We start from the raw sequence: 21,819 nt of genomic DNA on the forward strand, positions 1-21,819 counted from the left end.
CAGCGGGGAATGAAGACAAAATAAGTTCAAGGAAATCAAGTTCAGGAATTCTACAGACCACCATAGTGACATGCTCTCTGTTAACCTATAATCCAGGACACACTGAAACTGTTGGAGCCCATTTACTTTAACAGGTTTTAATGCACTTCAGTTACACAGAGCTCAGAGTATTTTAAATAACACTGCTGGACTCTCAAGCTCAATTCAACTGTTAGAAGCTACGTAGCTTGAAATGATGGCTGAAGAAGAAGAATCAAAGTAAGTACTGGTTCAGCATGCACATTTTGAAGTGATTCTGAATTGATGTGAGATGTGACATAAGGTTTGGGTCACCCATCTCAGCTTGTTTGCTATTTTCATGATCATCCTCTGTGGGAAAACTCATGCTGTTAGAAAAGCAGAATAAAAATGGTTAAAAATAAACTGCCAAAGAAACACGCTCACACAGTGACAGGGTAGGAATTACAACAGTCTTGTGCAAAAAAGCTAATGAAGCCTCATTTCTGACGTGTCGTATTGCTCTGGTACTACTTACCACAATAAACCATCTCCTCTACAGAGCGTTCATCACCTCTTGCCTGCTTTAGAAATACTCTTGGTCCACAGTGCTGCCCTCCACCTATCACATGTCCCATAGGGTGGACGCATGTGCTCATCAGCCACCCAGCAGACACATGGCCCCCAAGCTAAATGTACCCCAAAGCTTGCTGGGCTCATACCACAGCCTCTTCCTCGCTGGCGAGACTGGCATGTTTCTCCTTCCTGTATCCAAGTCATCAGCTCACACAGAAGTTGCAGGCACTTAGAATCCAAAGATCCTTTCTACCTCTCTCTCCCTTCTGGTGGTCCCGACCACCAGATTTGATCAGCATTTCCCAAAAGGTTTAACTGGGAAAGAGGATTGAGACAAGACACGCCTCTTCTAAATCTTCATGGACAAACTGCTCAGTAAGTAAAAATGTCCTTGTGCACTAAATTACAATAATTACTTCATCAGGAGTATGAAAATTAAACCAAGTAACTCCCCAAAGTCTGCCATTCCTTTCTTGAGATAGAAATGCTTTCACAAAAGAAAGCACACGTAATACAAAATCTACACTTATTTTTATAAAAATGACAATTTGAACAATTAGATCAGTTTTTTTCACAAATCTGTATACCTTCAGCTTTGAATTATAGAACCATGGAAATACAGCATGATATTCTTGTCAGGAAACACAAAGATAAGGGCAAATAGAAGACTGCATTTAATATTTTATCCATCCTTCCTTCACCAGAAAACAATTCAGTCCTGACAACTCTCCTTTGAACATAGTCTTGATCTGCGGCTATTGCTTCTCTGTGACCCAGACAGACAAGGCAATAATGATAAAAGATCTGCTGGTTTTCTTCCCAGGCTACATGGCTCATCCTTGTGGCAGCCTTGCATTTCAAGCCCAAGTCTGAAAGTGGGAATTGAACAGTAACAATTCAAAGCCAAGCTATATATGGAGTGAAAAAACACCAGGAATTTTGTCTCTCCAACTTCCATGCACTGAAGAGAAGTGGGAAGATAAGGTATATATTAGTCTGCTCTTACCAATCAGAGGTCTTGGATGGTAAGAAATACTGTGAAGATACTCTGCAGCGATGACGTTTACTTGCCTAAAGTTTTACTAGATCATTGGCTGAGAGGCACTTTGTACATGAAAACCAAGTATATTATGTATGATTAGCTGTCCCACATATTTCAGGGTTTAATTCAGCACATATTGAGGCTAATAGTAATGATTTCACTGATTCAAATGAGGGCCAAAACATCCTTAAATTAGTATTCCCCTGAATTACAGAAAAGTAAGTTATAACCACTTGTCAGTACCATAAATGACATCTACAAAAAGATGGTACATCTTCATACGGGCAGTAGGGGGACAAGTACCTTTAGAAGGATTCATTACCAAAAGCTGGCATTCAGGCCTTCAGATCAGCAACACTAACAGGGAGGATTAGCTACCATTATTTCTTCGGAAGCTAGTTATTTTAATTTGCAAACATTTTTATCCTGTACTATTTTAGTGCAGCTGTTCCTACAGACTCCATCTTGGCACACGTTCACTTGCTACACCCTCTTGGATGCAAATGCATCTCATTTCCCCTGGGCACATAAACACACACCTCGCCCTGCAGACAAACATCAGAAAAACTGATTTGCACAAGTATTTACAAGTACTTCAAATACCAACACAATTGTAACATTTCAAAGACAGCATGCAGTAATTTTTATATTAAGAAATAATAAGAGGAAGGTAAATCATACTAAGACATGGATACAGTGAAACTTTTTTCTTTCAATGCAATCTCTTTAGTTTGTAATTACATGATGCTATTTCAACCTAAAGAAATGGTCTGCCATTACAAGAAGAATGCTTTATATGTACCTGCTCTTTGCCGTTACTATGTCAAGCTAAGTCACATATGCAAGCACTATTACAATTGAAAACCTGCTTTGTAAAACAGCATCACACCAAAATCTTCCAGTTGAGAGAACTGGGCATCTCTTCCAAGCCTGACCACCTATTCCTTCCTCTAGGAGAGCACCCCCCCAAGGCCAAAAAGCAGGCTGGGCAGCATTGCAGGAAGGAACAATTTGAAAAGAAGTCTGCCCCAATGGAAATAAATAATGCAGATGAGCTGTAAGGCAGCTATGGGCTATGACATTTACCTGCTCAAGGGAGATAGGTTTTCAACCACCCAGCCCTCAACAGGTCATTCTCAGGAAGAAACCAGACTGCAACTAATTTGAACTTTTTAATCATGTACATCTCTGAATAATCACTGTGCTAACGTGAGAAAGAAAGCCTCCATTTTTTTCCTGCAGAGAGATACAGCTCTGCACTCTCTGAGGTCTTTTAACCTCTCAAAGATCTTTCTGTATCCCTTGCTCCTCCACTTGGTATGTGATAAAAACTAATGGCTTGTATCCTCTGAATTCCTGCAACACACTCATGATTTGCTCTGTGGCACAGTCTCTGGCTCTTTTTACTTACTTCGCTCATGGACTTGCGTTCACCATGGCTATAGATCTTGCCAACACCTTTATCCACAAACATCTCGTACCTATCACAAGTCACTGCCTTACTTGGAATTAAAAGCAATGACAATTTTACCTGATTAAGAACTCGAAGTTTGGGCTGCATTCTTGCTGCGGTAATTATATGTGGAATATTCTATTTATCCTGTTTCCATCATACACATGTATTTTCATTTTGCTTGGAATGTTTCTCCTCCCATGCTTTCCAAATGTTTAATCAAGTGCTGCTCCCTTTGAAACACTAATCCTGCCAAAATTTTTAATGCTTTTTTTTTTTTTTTTCCCAAGCATTGTGGTGCTTTTTCCTTCTCATTTTTCAGTATTAGCATAGGGGTTTTTTTGGATGGGTTGGTGATTTTTGGTGACTTTTTTTTTTTAAGTACTTGTCTATCTTACTCCAGCCTAGACATGCTGTACACCCCTATATTCTGTATTCTCTTTTACCAGGAGTCAAGAGACGTCAAACCAATGTTGGTAGAAGCCCTATAGCTGAACTTTCAGGATTCACATTTTCCTTGAATCATATTTGATTCCCATCCGAATTTTCTCATGTAGTAATCCCTGATACTAGTTCAACACTATCTCAGTTTCACATAGTGGGAGGCCTTTTCTCTCCTTACCTGTATGATCATAGAATCATAGAATCACAGAATAGGTAGGGCTGGAAAGGACATAAAATTCATCTAGTTCCAACCCCCCTGCCATGGGCAGGGACACCTCACACTAAACCATGTTAACCTAAGGCTCTGTCCAACCTGGCCTTGAACACTGCCAGGGATGGAGCATTCACAACCTCCCTGGGCAAGTCATTCCAGTGCCTCACCACCCTCACAGGAAAGCATATCTTCCTTATATTCAATCTAAACTTCCCCTGTTTAAGTTTGAACCCGTTACTCCCTGTCGTATCACTACAGTCTCTAATGAAGAGTCCCTCCCCAGCATCCTTACAAGCCCCCTTCAGATACTGGAAGGCTGCTATGAGGTCTCCACGCAGCCTTCTCTTCTCCAGGCTGAACAGCCCCAACTTTCTCAGCCTGTCTTCATACAGGAGGTGCTCCAGTCCCCTGATCATACTCGTGGCCTCCTCTGGACTTGTTCCAACAGTTCCATGTCCTTTTTATGTTGAGGACACCAGAACCTCACACAATACTCCAAGTGAGGTCCCACAAGAGCAGAGTAGAGGGGCAAGATCACCTCCTTCGACCTGCTGGTCACGCTCCTTTTGATGCAGCCCAGGATACAGCTGGCTTTCTGGGCTGTGAGCACACAGTGAAGATGGCTCATGTTCATTTTCTCATCCACCAACACCCCCAAGTCCTTCTCCGCAGGGCTGCTCTGAATCTCTTCTCTGCCCAACCTGTAGCTGTGCCTGGGATTGCTCCGACCCAGGTGTAGGACCTTGCACTTGTCATGGTTAAACTTCATGAGGTTGGCATCAGCCCAACTCACAAGGGTGTCAAGGTCCCTCTGGATGGCATTCCTTCCCTCCAGTGTACCAACCGAACCACACAGCTTGGTGTCATCGGCAAACTTGCTGAGGGCGCACTCAATCCCACTGTCCATGTCACCGACAAAGATGTTGAACAAGACCGGTCCCAACACCGATCCCTGAGGGACACCACTCGTTACTGGTCTCCAGCTGGACATTGAGCCATTGACCACAACTCTTTGTGTGCGGCCATCCAGCCAGTTCTTTACCCACCAAGTGGTCCATCCATCAAATTGATGTCTCTCCAATTTAGAGACAAGGATGTCGTGTGGGACAGTGTCAAATGCTTTGCACAAATCCAGGTAGATGACATCAACTGCTCTACCCCTGTCCATCAGTTCTGTAGCCCCATCACAGAAGGCCACCAAACTGGTCAGGCAGGATTTCCCCTTAGTGAAGCCATGCTGGCTGTCACCAAGCACCTTGCTGTTTTTCATGTGCCTTAGCATGCCTTCCAGGAGGATCTGCTCCAAGATTTTGCCAGGCACAGAGGTGAGACTGACTGGTCTGTAATTCCCCAGGTCATCCATTTTCCCCTTCTAGAAAATGGGGGTTATATCTCCCTTTTTCCAGTCATCAGGAACTTCACCTGACTGCCATGATGTTTCAGATATGATGGACAGTGGCTTAGCAACTTCATTCGCCAGCTCCTTCAGGACCTGCGGACGGATTTCATCAGGTCCCATGGATTTGTGCACATTCAGGTTCTTAAGATGGTGTTGAACCAGATCCTCTCCTACAGTGGGGCCAAGGTCTTCATTCTCACAGTCCCTGCATCTGCCTTCCAAGACTTGGGTGGTTTGGTCAGAGCCTTTGCCAGTGAAGACCGAGGCAAAGAAGTCATTCAGAACCTCAGCCTTCTCCAAATCCTTTGTAGCCAGTTCTGCCGAGAGCTTCCTGAGGGGGCCTACATTTTCCCTAGTCTGTTTTTTATTTGCTACATACCTGTAGAATCCCTTCCTGTTATCTTTAATACCTCTAACCAAGTTTAATTCTAACTGGGCCTTAGCTTTCCTAACCTGGTCCCTAGCTTCCCAGACAACATCCCTGTATTCTTCCCAGGCTGCCTCTCCTTGCTTTCACCTTTTATGAGCCTCTTTTTTTCACTCTAAGTTTCCTCAGCAGCTCCTTATCCACCCAAGGAGGTCTCCTGGCCCTCCTGCTGCACTTCCTTCTAGTTGGATGCAACACTCCTGAGCTTGTAGCAGGTGATCCCTGAATATCAACCAACAGTCTTGGGCCCCCCTGCCCTCTAGGGCTATATCCCATGGAACCTTACTCAGCAGGTTCCTGAAGAGGCCAAAGTCTGCTCCCTTGAAGTCCAGGGCAGTGAGCTTGCTGCACGCTCTTCTCACTGTCCTGAGGATCTCAAATTCGACCATCTCATGATCGCTGCATCCAAGGCTGCCCTGGAGCGTCGCATTTCCAACCAGCCCTTCCCTGTTGGTGAGCACGAGGTCAAGCATGGCACCTCTCCTCGTCGGCTCCTCTATTACTTGCAGTAGGAAGTTGTCTTCCACACAGTTGAGGAACCTCCTGGATTGCTTGTGCCGGGCCGTACCGTCCTTCCAACAGATATCAGGGTGGTTGAAGTCCCCCATGAGAACAAGGCCCTGCAAGCGTGAGGCTTTTCCTATCTGTCTGTAGAGTGCTTCATCCGCAGGTTCTCCTTGATCAGGCGCTCTGTAACAGATCCCCACAGTAATGTCTCCCATAGCTATATTCCCTTTAACCCTGACCCACAAACTCTCTGTGGACTGCTCACCTGTCCCCAGACAGAGTTCCATACTCTCCAGCCTATCCCTAACATAAAGGGCAACTCTCCCTCCCTGCCTGCCAGGCCTGTCTTTTCTAAAGAGCCTGTAACCTTCCATTCCAACACTCCAGTCATAGGAGCCATCCCACCATGTTTCTGTGATGCCTATTACATCATACCTCTGTAGATGTGCACACATCTCTAATTCCTCTTGTTTGCTCCCCATGCTATGGGTGTTTGTATAGAGGCATCTGTGCCGAGCTCCAAATGAAGCCGGCTCATTGGCTGGAGCAGCTGGAATATCTCTACATTGCTCCGAGCGTTTATCATAGGTGCTGGCAAACCAACACATCTGGTTTAAAGCTTTCTTGACCAGCCTGGCAAGCCTTCTACCAAAACCGCTCAGACCAGCTCCACCAGCCCCCACTAGACCTGGCCTACAAACTTGGGTCCCGTGTTCAAGATACCCAAACCCCTGCCTATGGCACCACCATTCTAACCATTTATTAACCTGGCCAATCCTCCTAGCCTTTTTAGGGTCCTCCCCTTTATCCTGGAGAATTGATGAAAAGACTATCTGAGCTCCAGAGCCTCTAACCACCTCTCCCAGGGCTCTGTAGTCCTTCTTCTTTATGCTCTCCAGGCTACTTCTATCTGTATCTCTAGCACCCACATGGATCATTAGAAGCGGGTAATAGTCAGTGGGACTTACTAGAGCAGGCAGCCTCTCTGCAACATCCCTTCTCCGTGCCCCTGGTAGGCAACACACCTCCCTTGAGACTGGGTCAGGCCAACAGATGGGCGCGTCTGTTCCTTTCAGAGTAGCCTACCACTACAACCCAGCGCTTTTTCCTGGCAGCACCAGTAGTGATCTTCTTTACCAGCGCACCAGTTCCTGGTGCGAGTGTGTTTCCTCATCAGCCCCCCTGCAGGACAGCAAAGAGGTTCTGGGTGGGGAGAACAGATATAGGAGGAAGCCCCTTGCTTTTAATTGTCCTCTTCCTTCTTTTTTTGTTGGTGACTTTAATTTAATCAGAAACTTGAAATAATTAAAATACTCTTGACATCCATCAATCTCTAGACACATATAACTGTAAAACTTAATTGTTTAAATATCTAATTAATATATATACAACTGCTGTCCAGTAAAGGTTGTTTCTTGGTCTACCTCTTACTGAAGACACGCTGAGCAGAACAACTGTGGACAACTAGATTCATTCATAGCTAGTTTTGATGAAGAAATCAGCACAATAAGTACATCATGACATTGCATGTGCTAGCTATATCTCACCTTTTTAAGGTGAGACACAGATACCATACACCTGTTTCATATATTGCCAGTCCTCCCATGGGAGGGGGGAAGAGCTGGAGACAGAGAGAAAAGTATCTAAATCTTAATGCAACCACAAAATCACTTTCTCAGCTCTTGAGAGCATGAATTGCCCTCATTCATCTCAACTGACTTTCAGTTCTTAAGCTTAATTATGATGTATAACACCCAGATTTATTGTGTTTGCAACTGTTGGTCATCTTGCGCACTCCCAGCAATTGTGCAAGTGCCAATCAAGTGACTTTATGCACCACTTGCCAAACAACAGGCAAAATAGCTACAGATCTACCAGCTCTTGGCACGTGTTATTCCTGTGTAAAATCTGCTTGTAGATTAGTTACCATCCATGAACAGCAGTATAAACCTTTCTCTATAATTACCAGAGGCTCCTCTGTGGATTGAGGGTAGTATATGGCCCTAACTCGTACACCCAGCCCATTAAATAAAGCAAAACAAAGCAGACAGTCCTGATATCTCTGGATTGAGTGGCAATAAAATTAAGCCCTAAATGCTAATACCTTTATCTTGCAGGATGAGCACATTGTCAGAACACAGTGCCAGTGTAGAGGAAATAAGATGTTAACATTTGTAAATATAATGTGAAAGAGGCTAACACTTTCTATTACTGCAAATATCACAGAATATAATTAAGGCATGGTGCATTTCAGGCACGAGGGAGAGATGATCCAGAGTTCAGCAGGGAGAAGATGCTGAATCATTTAGCCACTCATTTTGTGATTCCTTAACATTTCTGTTTCCCAGTTAAGTCTCACTCTTCTTGACTCTTTTTAAGTTAGTGGTTTTGTGTGTTTGGACAAATGGCTCCAAAAAAGAAACAAGGTGGGTTTTCTTTCCTGCAGACATGAGTAAGCTTATAGGAGCCCCTGTTCAATAGGTTCTTTTGTTTCCCCTTCTACATTACGCAGACAGTCCCTTGCACGTCATGGTCACTCCATGCTGCTTATCATGCTGTACTCTTTCTGAAGTCCTTTTCTATGTCTCCTTTCCCCCTCTCTCTTCCACACCAGGATCACTTATCCAGGACTCAAAGTACATATGCTTCAGTGACCTCCACATCTCTGCCACTGTTCATTGTTCTCTGTCCTCCAGATTGCAATCTAACCTGCCACCAAACTTCAAACTGCTTCAGCATACATGTTTAAAACACCTTTAAAAACCAAAATAAACAAAAATCAACACAAAAAAAACCCCACACAAAATATTCCCCAAAATCCACAACCAAACAAAACAAAAACCTCTGCTTCATACTGAACCCTAACCTCTTAATGTCTATTCAGTTTTTTTTGTCTCCATTATCAGACAAAATAAGACAGCCAAGCCTTGAATAAAAAGCAGATCAGTTTAACTTATTGACACTATACTGACAATTTAAACTTTCCTCTAACATTTTAGAAAACCTGCAATCCCCTCTCCATGAATTTCCAAATCCCTATCTTCCTCCAACCCATTTCACCAACAAAGCAACCAACCTTTTAAAGACACAGACAACAGAATCTTGAATTTCAAAGTAATTTGAAGTAATTTGAAAAAAAAAAAAACCTTAACTCGCTTGTTTTTTTTTTGTAAAGTTAACCCTTTCATGTTCTCAGAATTATTGTAGATCCATCTCTTTTTATGAAGTGGGATTAAATGCATCACAAAAGCTTTCAAAGAACATCCTTTCACCAACTGTTTTTTGTTGTGAGAAAATGATTGAGCAATCCATATCAATATAAAAAATATCTCTTCAGTCTACAGATAGAGATACATAGAGAAGACATGGTGATACACAAAATGCTTCTTTCAGATGTTAAAGCTCTCCTGTTACTTATCTCTAACTTGTAAACTTTACTATACTCATAAATCTGGATACCACTCAAGACTACTGCAAGAAAAGAAGAATCAACAAATAAATATGTCAACTATCTCCATCTTTCCTGTATTAGAAACACCAACATACATAGTTATTAATTATTTAAAATAAATTAAAACCTTGACAGCCAAAATCAAAGGCTCCATTATGAACAATTGTAACTGAAACAGATATAATAATAAATAATAGAAAATAAGTCTAAGACAGACACAAAACCACCTAATACCATAAATCATCTGATACATACTGAATAGCTATTACTAACAGATCCCTACAGTTGACAATGATCAATGTACAAACTGACAAGTCTCTCATATCTAATTACTCCCAAAATAAAATAAAAGTTATATTAAAAAAGAGGGTTGCAACTACAGAAGAAAAACCTTTCCCAAAGCACCAGCCAGAACCCGAGGCTCATGATGGGAATTTTTTTGGCAAAGTTAAACAAAAGGCAGTGGAGAGTAACATATTCACCATCTCTGGAAGGGAGCTGGCAGGACCAATCATCAGCAACGTGAGAATTCTAACACATGATGGAAGAGGGCAACTGAGCAAACACACGCCAATGTACACATGCACACACACTGCAGAGGATTACTAAATTAATTAGAGAGACAAGTGAAAAAATAACGTGAAATTCAGAATTCGCTCAATAATACGGAATGGTGCTACTGGCATATTTTTACCATTGGCAATAAGAGAGGAGGAACAGCTAGCTCTGGTAGGAGCAAGTGCATTATGATACAACACAACATGAGCATTATAAAATGCGAGATGAATCTCAAGCCCAGAGGCTCTTTAGCACCACTCCAAATCACAACTCTCTGCCTTCATTTTTCTTCTTTGTTACCATTCCACTTCTCCCAGTACTTCTGACTTGATTAACCCTTTTTTCTCTTTCTTTTACTTTACTATGGCATCATATCGGATGCCTTAAAAAGCATGAGAGTAATAACAGCAGAGATTATAGATTCAGGGGTCACATTTTCTGAATTACTCTGATGCTGTGAAGCTCCAGAGGTTTCTGATAAGAAATGTTATCATTTCATTGGCACCTTTAAAATCTGGCCCCTGATTAAAAGTTACAAAAATCATAAATCCTAACCTGCTTTGAATGGTCGGAATTCAAGTGCTGTGAATTTGTTTTTCCTTTAAATAACTTTCCCCAGAAATTCAAGTAAAAGGAGACTGAAACACACTTCCTGAAATGCAAGCTTCATTTTAGCTTTTTGGGAATTAGAAAAGGTAACAGTTGCATACTAAGCCTAACTTTTTGCATTCCTTTCTGGAATAGGGAGTTCTGTTGTGCAGTTTAACCACTTATGGCTTTCTCATTAACCTGGTCTGAAGTTATGAAATCGATTTTCAAGAGCTTTTTTGGTCTCTCTACAAACCTGGATTAGGATCACTGAACTTTCCACACAGTACATATAATGTGCTACCTGAATGTGTGCAGCAGTAACATATGGTACAGTTGGTTATAACTATTTTACCATCTGTTCTATCTGAACCCTAACCTTGATAATCCCGTTCAGCTTTTCTTGATAACTGCCGCAGTTCTTAAGATTTTGGCTTCTACTTAACCTTGTAAAATTAAATTGCAGCAAAATGCACAGCTGGATTATACGCTGCTCTTCAGACACCTTTGCTGCTCCCCAGGTGACTTAATTTGGTCAGGGTCTTAAATACAGAATCCCTACAAAATCACAGTAGTCTTTTTTTGTTTGTTTGTTTGTTTTTCCAGCTAGTAAGACAAACAACAACCAGAACATTCCTTATTCTGAAAAACATTGCTCAAGATCCTGCTATATTCTTTACATATTCATTTATAAAGCACTTGGTTTTCATTATACAGTGCATCACCTTCAATGGAACTACAGTGGACTCTCCTTTCCGAGAGCAAACTTCCAAATTTTCAGCCATGCTCCCCACAGTGCTTGACTCAGTCTCTAATCAACTCACACTATGAAACACCATTACCATAACACCTTACCATCTTCCTAACTCTGCATACTCATAAACAGTAGCATCATACTGAAAAATAAAATGCCAATTTTATGGCAATATACATTAAATTCTCTCTAAAGTTCAGAAACCCAGACAGATTATGTAAATTGAGAGAGGACCTTTAGCAATTCTGTAATTACTGGTGGTGGGGTTGATTCTGTGTTTTGTTTTTTTAAGACTTGCATGCCATGTCATCAACCGCTATTTCATATAGATGTTGGAATTCAAAAGTCTAAGCTTTAAACTCTATGGATTGCCAGAACAGCTCATCTAGTGTACTGCTTTCAAATATAATGTCTTTCTTGTTTACAAAAACTAACAGGATAGCTACATAGTAATTAAAATCCATGAAAGGCCATGGCTTTAGCGTAATTTATACATACCCATACAAAACTACTATGTACACACAGACATATGGAAAACAAATACATATTTAATAAATACTGATGATAGCCACAAGACTATATACACCTCTAGTTTTTATTATATGTAAATAAAGGATTACCACCTGACAGTACTAGTTCTTATGGATGACAAAATTGAAGAAAGAATCAAATATGGCTATTACCAATTACTGTTTTACAATATCTAGATTGAACTCCAAATATTAAATCATAACAGCCCAGTAAACTTCTCTGACTCATTATCAAATGAACCAGACTGTAATGCCTACACAATGTAAGCTACACTTGTAAAGAATACCTTTGTAAAATGATTCAACTTTTAAAATTAGTCCCTTCTCATTAAAAGTACTTGTATCTTCTCCATTTTGAAACACCGTATCATTTCTACAAGCATTTTCCCTTCTGATTTCTGTTTAGTATCTGGACAAAACAGGAATTCAATTTTCTGAATGTGTGAAATCAGTTCATGAGATATAATTTTGCTTTTTCACACATGAATAGTTTAAATATGTTATTCAATGTTATCTTGAGGCATAAACATAAGGCATATAAGTTAGAGAAGTCAAAACTACATACTAGTCTGCTACCTCAAATGTATTTCAAAATATGCATCTGAAGGGTATCATAGAAACTATGCTGAATTTAGTTGTAATCCGGGTCTATTCTACAAATAGCATACGGTGACTATAGAGTCCCTGAATATACATATATAATTCCATACATATTTTCCAGCTACACAAAAGCATCTGTATTTTATAGCCATACTTGGGGGAAGGGAGAAGTACTTCTTTTCTTTTGGAGTCTATGCTAAAACAGCCTCCTTCTTCCCTATACAACGCAAGAGAAATAAAAGCTTTAATGTGTAACAACTAGAGTTTACACTTCACCTTTCCACTACAAACACATAAGGACTTAAGCTCAGCTCCCTCACCCCCCTCCTCCCAATTTTCTTTTGCATTCAAATATTTCTACCTCTGCATAAAAATGACTTTTATTATGCCGTTTCACAGACTTTCCTAGGTTGGCACCCCAGGAGCTAATTCTGATTCACAAAACAAAAACATCTAATTACCCCAGCTGCATAATTCATTGGTCCATAAATAAAGTTGGCCAACCCATGATCTTATCTGACAGACTCTGGGGAGCACTTGTGGGAATCTCACTATGGGAGAAACACTGGTCAGGGGTGGTGGCAGCCGCTGGGCTTTACAAACAGAGGTCAAGTGCTCCACTTGAGTGTCTTGGTCTCACCAAGGAGAAGGATGACAAAGGAGAGGATGAGGATGCTGCTTTGCAACCTGGAACCTGTACACTTGCAGGCAGTTAGTCTGTCTTTGGTTGATCAGCCTGTCTGCAGGTAAATCATTTAACGAGAGGTTTCTACCTGAGCTGTGATCCTCCACAGCTTCACGCACTGCAATAAGCCATATGCACTTTGTGATTAACTGAATTGCAGTAGTGGTGAGCAAGAGAATATACCTGAATTGGCAATACTGTAAGTATATACTACAGGTTTGCTTCAATTGCATCGAGAGACAAGACTGTAATTTGAAAATAAGACACTGCTCAGAAGACAGAAACGAAACCCACTTATTGAATATTCCTTACTTTGCATCTATTTTTCCTACAAGGCTGATGAAAAGCTACATACGTTCACAATATCCTGGCAAACTTCCCAGCAGAAACAGAAACCTTTTACACTGTCTGAAAAGAATTTCTGCAGGACCTTTTATTATTGCTTGTTTAATTTACCAGAGCTGCTCTTAAGTTCCATCTAACCTTTGAAAAACAGCATCCTGTTTGTTTTCATGATCAAGTATTTGCAATTCACTGAATTAAGAATGAAGAGGAGACCTGGGTGACTTGGTGCCAGTAAAACACCTTATGGTCTCCCATGAATTCCACATGGAAAGAAATAATATTTAAGAGAACTATGAATTGGGCATTTTGTTGGTGTAACATTTTACTACACAATAAAGACTAGGCCAGAAAACATTTCAATTCTCAACCATGTTTTTTTTCTGTGTTGAACAAACATGAGGGGCAGAGAGACGCATCAACGCAGCAGCTAAGGCACTATTCATCTTTCAAATCCCACACCCAGGCTAGCACCACTTGGCAACAGACTCTCACTAGAAATGTCATCATGGAGCTAGGAAACCTCCTTGCCAAATATATTTTTGAAACAGATGAATTTTTGCTAAACATTTTATTCTTTGACAAAAACGTATTTTGAGAGAGAAAGTTTCATCGCAAATTTTTTTCACCAGCTACAGTAACAAGAAGTCAGACTTTTAGGGCCTAAGTGGAGAAAGTTGCTTGGACTGTGCCTCATTGATATAGAGAGGAGGCCTTCCTGACTAAAGCAATGACTATTACTGTAATGAGTATATATGTCTGTTATCCATTGCTCTGTCCTGGTTTACCTGTGTTTACCGTAAAATAATATGCTACAGGTCCCTTCTGACTGTGGCATTCAGAGCAAGGCTAAAGATGGGACCAAAATTTGCCTCATCCTCTTCAGCTGCTCTTCACAGCTATGTCTGAATAACTGCTTCACGTATTTAAGTAGTAATTAACAACAGAAATGTTTAGAATAAACGAGTAAGGACAGGACATTTGAAAAAGAGTTAACAGATGTCCTTAAAATTGCTGCTGGCCTAATAACATTGCTGCAGTAATTTATGTGATGTGGAGTTTATTTAGCTGCTGCAAACATACAGGGTTATAATAATCATAAGCAGGTTGCATAAAGCACAATACATCCTGGATGCTTAACATAGTGTAAAAAATAATCCCAGAAACATCATGCCTTAAAGATATTACATGTGCAATATCTTCTACAACCTGTGAAAAGCTAGCCAGAAAGCATCTTTCAGGCTTAAAAAAATTATTAAAAAATATAAAACCCCAGATTCGAGAACTGTTTTACGGATAATTTTGCCTATATTTTGGGATAGCAAACATTCAGTTCAAACATCAGATCCTGGCACACTTCAGTAAGCTATCAGCACAGCAGTGCTGCCTTTTTTTCCTTTGAAAAATGAAAGAATTAAATTCAAAACAAACAATTTCAATTTAACACCAAACTACAGGATAACCAATCTTAAAAATGTCAAATTGTAATGGATCTTAATACCCATATAAAACACAAAAATAGTGGCATTGTTCCTTGGTAATGCATAGCAACCTTACAGAATTTCAGTGAAGGAGAAAGAAGGGAAAAACACCTTATTACTTCTAACTCCTGCGAGCCATTTTGGTCTCCAAAGGTTTTAGACTGCCTCAGGCCATGTGTCTGCAGTGTTTCGGGAAATGACTTGCCTTCGCACGAACACTGCTATGTTCTGCAGCACTGCTGCCCCCCAGCATCCCCGCTCAATTTCTATTTAACTCTTCCTTACCTGTATCAGCCTTTTTCCCCCTTTTCTGCAGCAAGATTTCAGAAGGGTTTTGCTTAAAAAAGAGAAAAACACACACAAAGCCACAAACCAAAACCCCTCTTGCTTTTCCTGACAACTTTTCTTAGAAGCAAACAGGACCAGAATTTATAAATCCTTGAGAGAAAACAGAAATCAATTCTAAACTAAAATATATGGAATCAAAACTATTTTAGCTGGCAATCATCATGGAGCTTTGAAGTCTGATATTGTTCAAAGGTTTGTCTGGTTTACCCCAGTTAACAGCAAATAGGTAGACAACAAAAAATCATCAATATACCCATAAAAACAATGGCACTACTAAAATCCTTCACCTATCAGTGTATTTAGATTTTTAATTACATTCTCAGCACCACATTACAGATTATGATTAAGTCCTTCGATAAGGCCTCAAAACTATTAACTGTTTTGTCTTAGCAGCAGTGTATCAGAATAGGAAATAACCTATCTAATATAGAAGGAAAGAGAAAGACTTAATCCTCCCTATATTTTTTTAAACTCACTTAGAGATGTTTTGTGCTTCCCTCTGTTTTCTGTAAAGATTCAAGGCAATGCACTGTGAGCTATTTTGCTTGATAGCTTTTTTAAAAACTTCTCCAAAATTCTTAGCCAAGGTCACTACTGATTGACTCAAAATATGATGGTGTATGAGGCTACTAAAATATTCTGTTCATCTCAGAGGTTTAGTTAAGCAGCTCTAACTAACAGGAAAATCAATATAATACTTCACAGTGAGGAAGAAAATGGAAGTATAGCAGTTAAGTGGTTAATGCAATTCCTAAGTGTTCAGCAATCATTGCAATTTAGTGCCATTTCGATTATTACACAATAAACAGACCATGTTGTCTGGAAGCAAATTTTTATGAGTATAGCTGAAGGGGTTGCAACTTATTTAGCTGCTGAAACTCTAAGGGAAAGAACATTTCTGAATGCTAACACTACAGATCAGAAATATACAGGTACACTAGAAAGGTTATTTTTAGGTCACTACTATGGTAACTAACCACACTGACCTTTAAAATTAGTATGCAGTTCAAGAAAAATGAAGTTCAGTAAAATGTTCTTTAAACAGGATCACTTTAATAAACAATATTGCACATCCTTACAGAACAATGTTGTCACTTTTTACAGCTATTAAATTTACTTCTGTATCGCAGCATCATAATATAATGTATAAGGATATCATGATGTAGAACTGACTAGGAAAAAACATGCAAACACCCAGAAAATTGTTAAACTATTATTAATTTATGTTCAAAGAACTGGAAAAAAAAAAAAAAAAAGAATAGCTGTATTTATTTTTGCCATTTATTTCACAAAACAAAATTGATAGCTGGAGATGGTCAGTTTTTCATATTATGTGAAGTCATGGAAACATTCGTAACTGGAATACCTAAAATCAACCTACTTTGTATCATTTTGTTGAAATACAGAATTTTAAGTGGATTTCAAAAGCAAATCTAGTTCTGCAATTTATACATTCAAACACGAATAAGTGAGAGTGGTGTTCAGGACAGATGAGACAAATAGCTTGAAATTAAAAGTGTATGGTTAATGCCGCACGGACTCAATAAACGAAACAACATTGTGAATAGAGTACCATTAGTGCCAATGTACTAATGTTTACTTAGACTAAACATCAATTAGAATCATGGTTTTAATAAATAATATATTATGTGTCAGTCCATTAGGTAAGAAATGGAAATCAAATTTTGGCTGGTCATAAAGGTGTGCTGCTGGCAGTTCAACAAAACCACCATTACTGAGAATATATTAACAAGTAGTATGCTGAAACTTGGAATGATCCAATTACCCTGTCAACTTAGAATCATCAAACACAGAACACAACTGCTCTAATTTCATTGACATTAGTCTCAGACATATTTGAAACAGTTTATAATGCTATATCAAATGGCTGATTGTAAACCAGATATATACTTAGAAAATATTATATATACACACACACATACATGTCTAAGTGTGTGCATACAGGAAAATACACAAGCATTTCAGTAGAGGTTATATTATAGACCTTTTTTCAAACTGCAGCTCTTTCAGAAGAACAAAAAATGAATTTTAAAAAGGGAAAATTATACCTGTATTTTCCAAGACTCAATATGCTTCTGAGTAACACTGCTCCTGAAGTGACTTTTAAATGGCTGGATCACAATTTCTATGAAAAAGGGGAAAAAAAAATCTCTACAGCTACTGGGATTCTGGGTCACCAGTACATTTTTCCTGTGATCCCTGAATACTGTATTATACCTACACTTCTTTGTTCGTCACAGGCAGGATAGATGGATGCTGGTCAATCAGTTACTATATCAAACTTTAAGCCCCATCTAAAAATGAGCTCTGTTACAATATATGCCCTACAAAGACACAGCAAGAACAGGCACAATTAGCAGTCTGGAAAAAAAAAAAAGAAAAGGATGATAAGCTGTTCTGATGTCTCTACAACCAGGGAACCTCAGTACAGCCATAGGAGTGAGCTGGTCCACTTCCCAGGGCCACCCAGGAAACTCATGGCAAGTGGATACAAAACTGTGTCAAGGACTATAAACATGGATAAAAGAACTAATCTTACACATGCTGGATTGAATGTTAACGTAAATGTTTTCCAGGTTAAAAATGAAATTGAGAAAGCACAGAAATATGCATCTAATCTGTCCATGTTTTTAACCATGCACCCAAGGCAAGCTGATTCCTCTCCAATGGTGCTGATGGAGCTACACTAGCAGCCACACTCCCTGACATTGTTTTTTCTTTCTAGTTACAATACCTTTTCTTACTAAAATAAAAAATGAAGCAGTCTATAAACATGTAGTGACATGGCAACGGGATCTTGTTTCCAAAAATGTAACACATAATCCTAAACTTCACTTTTCTGAAAATTTAAGACCCGCTGGTTAGCCTCCCCCTCTCTGTGCGGTAATTCTGCTGATAGTAAATAATCAAAATTGTCATTTTTTGAAAGCCAACCAAGTCTCTAAGCATTCTTCTTGACATCTTTTCAGCCAAGATTGCTTTTAGCTGTTGGCCACTGAATGAGCTTATTTAAGGAATGGAAGGTTGCAAGTGTGCCAGCCACATGAGCATGCTAAGCAGAAAGGGAACAAGCTAACACAACAGGTAGAATGCCTATATGGAAAAGATTTCCCCCAAATAAGTCTCTCATCAGCAAAGACCACCGGCAAAGACATTTTTTCTGCTGTACTGCATATGCTGCAATCTCCAGATTTATGTTAAAAGAGATCCAGGTTCTGACAGGTTATTTTTCATTTTGCTACCTGACTGGTATGTACACAAACCCAAATTTCAGTTAAAACAAAACAAAACAAAACAAATACTCATGTACGTAGTCATTTAGAAGTAAGGTTCTACCAATATCACATTTTCTAGTCTGACATAAGAGAAACATGAAGCAAAAATAATTACTGTCTGACTCTAGAAGAAACAATGGTGATTAACTACACAGATTTAGCTTTAAAATACAGATTTCACTGCAATACCATCACCACATACAAGTATCCAGCTTTAAAAAGAGGTTGCTAATTCAAACGAGACAGTGGAGGGAGGGTTTGGGTGCATAAACATATATTCTTTTCATCTATTTAGTCTGCAAATCTACTTAAAATACAATAAAATGAGGCAGCTCTAAAGACAGAAATATAAGACTGTCAAATGAACAAACTTTTTCACTCTGCAGTTTTTATTTTATTATTAGATGTTATTCCTAACTTGTTAAAATTGATCAAATAGAAAGCTGTGAATAGAGAAAAAATTAAGCCAACTAGAAAAGTGTGACTTGGATTTAATATTTTATAATTGCCAAGGGACATACTGAGATCAATGAATTTTTGCCCGAGATGAACGTCAGAAAGAGATGTACTTCAGTCTTTTAGGGAACATTGGTCTATTTAATTCTTGTGTCTGATGCATGTGAAATATGCCTGTCTTGGCCTTCTTTCTTGCCTTAAGGCCATGCTGAAGGCAGACATTACCACTTTTAATAGGCCGCCATCTGAGGAATGGCAAGGGATCCAATAACCCATCGACTCTAATGGATTTGCCTGTTTATTCACTTACACCTTTTTTGCAGCTAATTTTAGTTTTGCATGCTGAGTTGTTTCACTTTAAATTAAATGAATAGAAACAAAGGGGAAAAGACTGTGCAGCTAATAAACCATGATTATTTTCGAAGTTCTTCACAACAGGATTCTCCATATACTAAGGTATATCACTTGAGAACAGATTCACTGCTGCGATTTCCACTTGTTGTCAGCATTAACAAAGCTTCTTTTAAATTTAGTGAGACAAAAAGTAGGTTATTATAAACTCTTGCTTACAATGTACTAATGATTTGCAGCAGTCTAAAGTATCCAGATTCAAATCATTATGAAGGCTGTGAGCATCTTCAAAGAATAATACAGGTAAAGTGAAAGACTGTACAGTATTATCACCAACAAAAATAGCATACAGTTTAACCCTTCACCCCTTTGCGGATCATATGTATCACCTCATGCACTACTTTCAAACCAGAGACCCTCTAGATACAAAGGAACTCTGAGTAGTAAAAATTTTCACTGCATTTGATCTTTAGGAAAAATATACATCACAGGCTAAAACTTATTAGGGGATGTAATCTCTGTATTAATATTTCGTTACTCTACAGAAAAGTTCTTCCTCCTTTTCGTTGGGATAGCCTCTTGCACATCACCCTCCACAGCTTTCTGGTCTACTGTTCATTAACCTCTTTCTAGACCCATCCCTTCGGGTGTTTTGATTTTCTCAGGAAGGCTGAAAAGAAACTACTCAGGGTCTATACCTGCAAGTCTGAGCTTCTGCTTCCGGTAACACCTTTTTTGTAACAGCCTTTGTTACAAAGAAGCCTCTTATCCAAATCTGGTTGAATCTCACGGTCCCCAGAGCTCCCCAGTCTCCATCAGTTAGGAGAGCAGTGGATAACGACCAGGTGTCACCTGCTGACGACAGATCATTCACTGAAGCTGTCAGGAGCCTTTGTGTCCCCACCCCGGGGGAATGCATCCCTTCTGGGTACCCCAGCAGCCTTTTGACAATTGCCTGCCCTGAGGAAATCGGTGTCGCCTTTCTGGCGGCAAGTAACCAAATCCAGGCAGGAGTCACCTTTTAAATCTTTTTTTTTTTTTTTTAATTTCTTTTTTATTTTTTCTTTTTAAGGAATAAAAATAATACAGCTTCTACTGCTGGAAAGAAGTAGACTGAGACCAAGCTCGGTCTCAGAGGTAACCAAAATACAGCACCTCCGGGGTCACCGCAGAAACAACTCCTGAACTGTGTCAATCCTCCTAGATTCCTACTTCACTGGTGTAAAAAACTTTTCTATAATGAAATTACATAAAATGCAGCAGCACTTGGTCTTCTGTTTCCTCTTCGTGACAGAAATCTAAGTGTGTGATGCCTACAAAAGATAGTATGCTATAAGGCTTGCTGGGCAAACGGCAGGAATATGAGCCAACACTTGCCAGCCGCAACTCCATGCAGCTCTGTGCCACAGCTGCCAGGGAGAGTGAAGGTGCATGCAAAGATGCAGCAAGTTGCTTGCAGTTAGAAGGGGACCTGTGAACCCCTTTATTTAGAAAACCACACTTCATTAGGACGCTTCTGCTCCTGTAACACAGTATCTGCAGCACTAAACTGCAGTAAAATAACGTAAAACCTCTCTTTGTTTTTAGAGAAACAGAACAAAAAAGGGCCCGTACCATTTAGAAGGGACCAGAGTGATACCAATTGCTAATGCAGAAGGAAAGCAAAGCAGTTACAAGCAAGCATGTTTTGGCTGGTTGGTTTTTTGGTTTTTTGTTTCTCTCTAGCTGGTTATGTTTTCTTTTAAGGGATTACTATGAACCTGGCATCTCCTTGTTTTTGCCACAGATTCACCTCCTTTTATACCATTTGCTGATCTTTTACAGATTCTTTAATAACATGATATGACATGGAATCAACTCAGAAGCTTTACCAGGGCTTTTGGGCTGGATTTGAGGCTTGGTTTATTGTCACTCAGTGGCTTACCAGACACAGAAGTATGTATTTGAAAGGATGATCCACCTATCGTGAAAATTAGTATCTTAGATTTACATTCATTTTATTGCTAGTGAATCTGTTTTCTCTCAGAACTGAGACTGAAATGGGAGACCTTTTTTCTGACACAAAGCCCTTAAACAAGAACTAAAACTAAGACTCCTCAAATAATTTCAAACAGATCTACATATCTAAAGCATATATCTGTTTATGAGATGAATATTTTTGGATAGTTACAAATTCAGCTTTCCTTCTAAAATGTTAACTCAGGCCTATTACTTAAATGTCTCTAAACCACCCAAACTAATAGAACATTTTACAAGCCCACAGACAAGTTAAAATAATCTGTCTGCTTCAAATAATGTTTACATGAATCTGCAAAACAGG

At 39.5% G+C, this 21,819-nt stretch overlaps 1 protein-coding gene across 3 annotated transcripts in view; it reads right to left on the reverse strand.

The window, feature by feature from the left end:
- LOC130594358 (transcription initiation factor TFIID subunit 4-like) overlaps positions 1 to 21,819 on the reverse strand; it is a 149,317-nt gene that overhangs the window by 3,398 nt on the left and 124,100 nt on the right. Inside the window, exon 15 of one of the 3 annotated variants that reach the window (XM_057400197.1) lies at positions 20,132 to 20,351. The exons of the other annotated variants lie outside the window; for them this stretch is intronic. Within the exon in view, the coding sequence (XP_057256180.1) occupies positions 20,319 to 20,351 (33 nt within the window). The 3' untranslated portion in view covers positions 20,132 to 20,318. Of the gene's footprint in view, positions 1 to 20,131; positions 20,352 to 21,819 lie in introns of those variants that run through there. 3 annotated transcript variants of the gene reach the window in all.

Source organism: Pezoporus wallicus, unplaced genomic scaffold (genome assembly GCF_028554395.1).
Source record: "Pezoporus wallicus isolate ANWC-B61680 ecotype Strahan unplaced genomic scaffold, APGP_CSIRO_Pwel_v1 contig_447, whole genome shotgun sequence".
NCBI lineage: Eukaryota > Metazoa > Chordata > Aves > Psittaciformes > Psittacidae > Pezoporus > Pezoporus wallicus.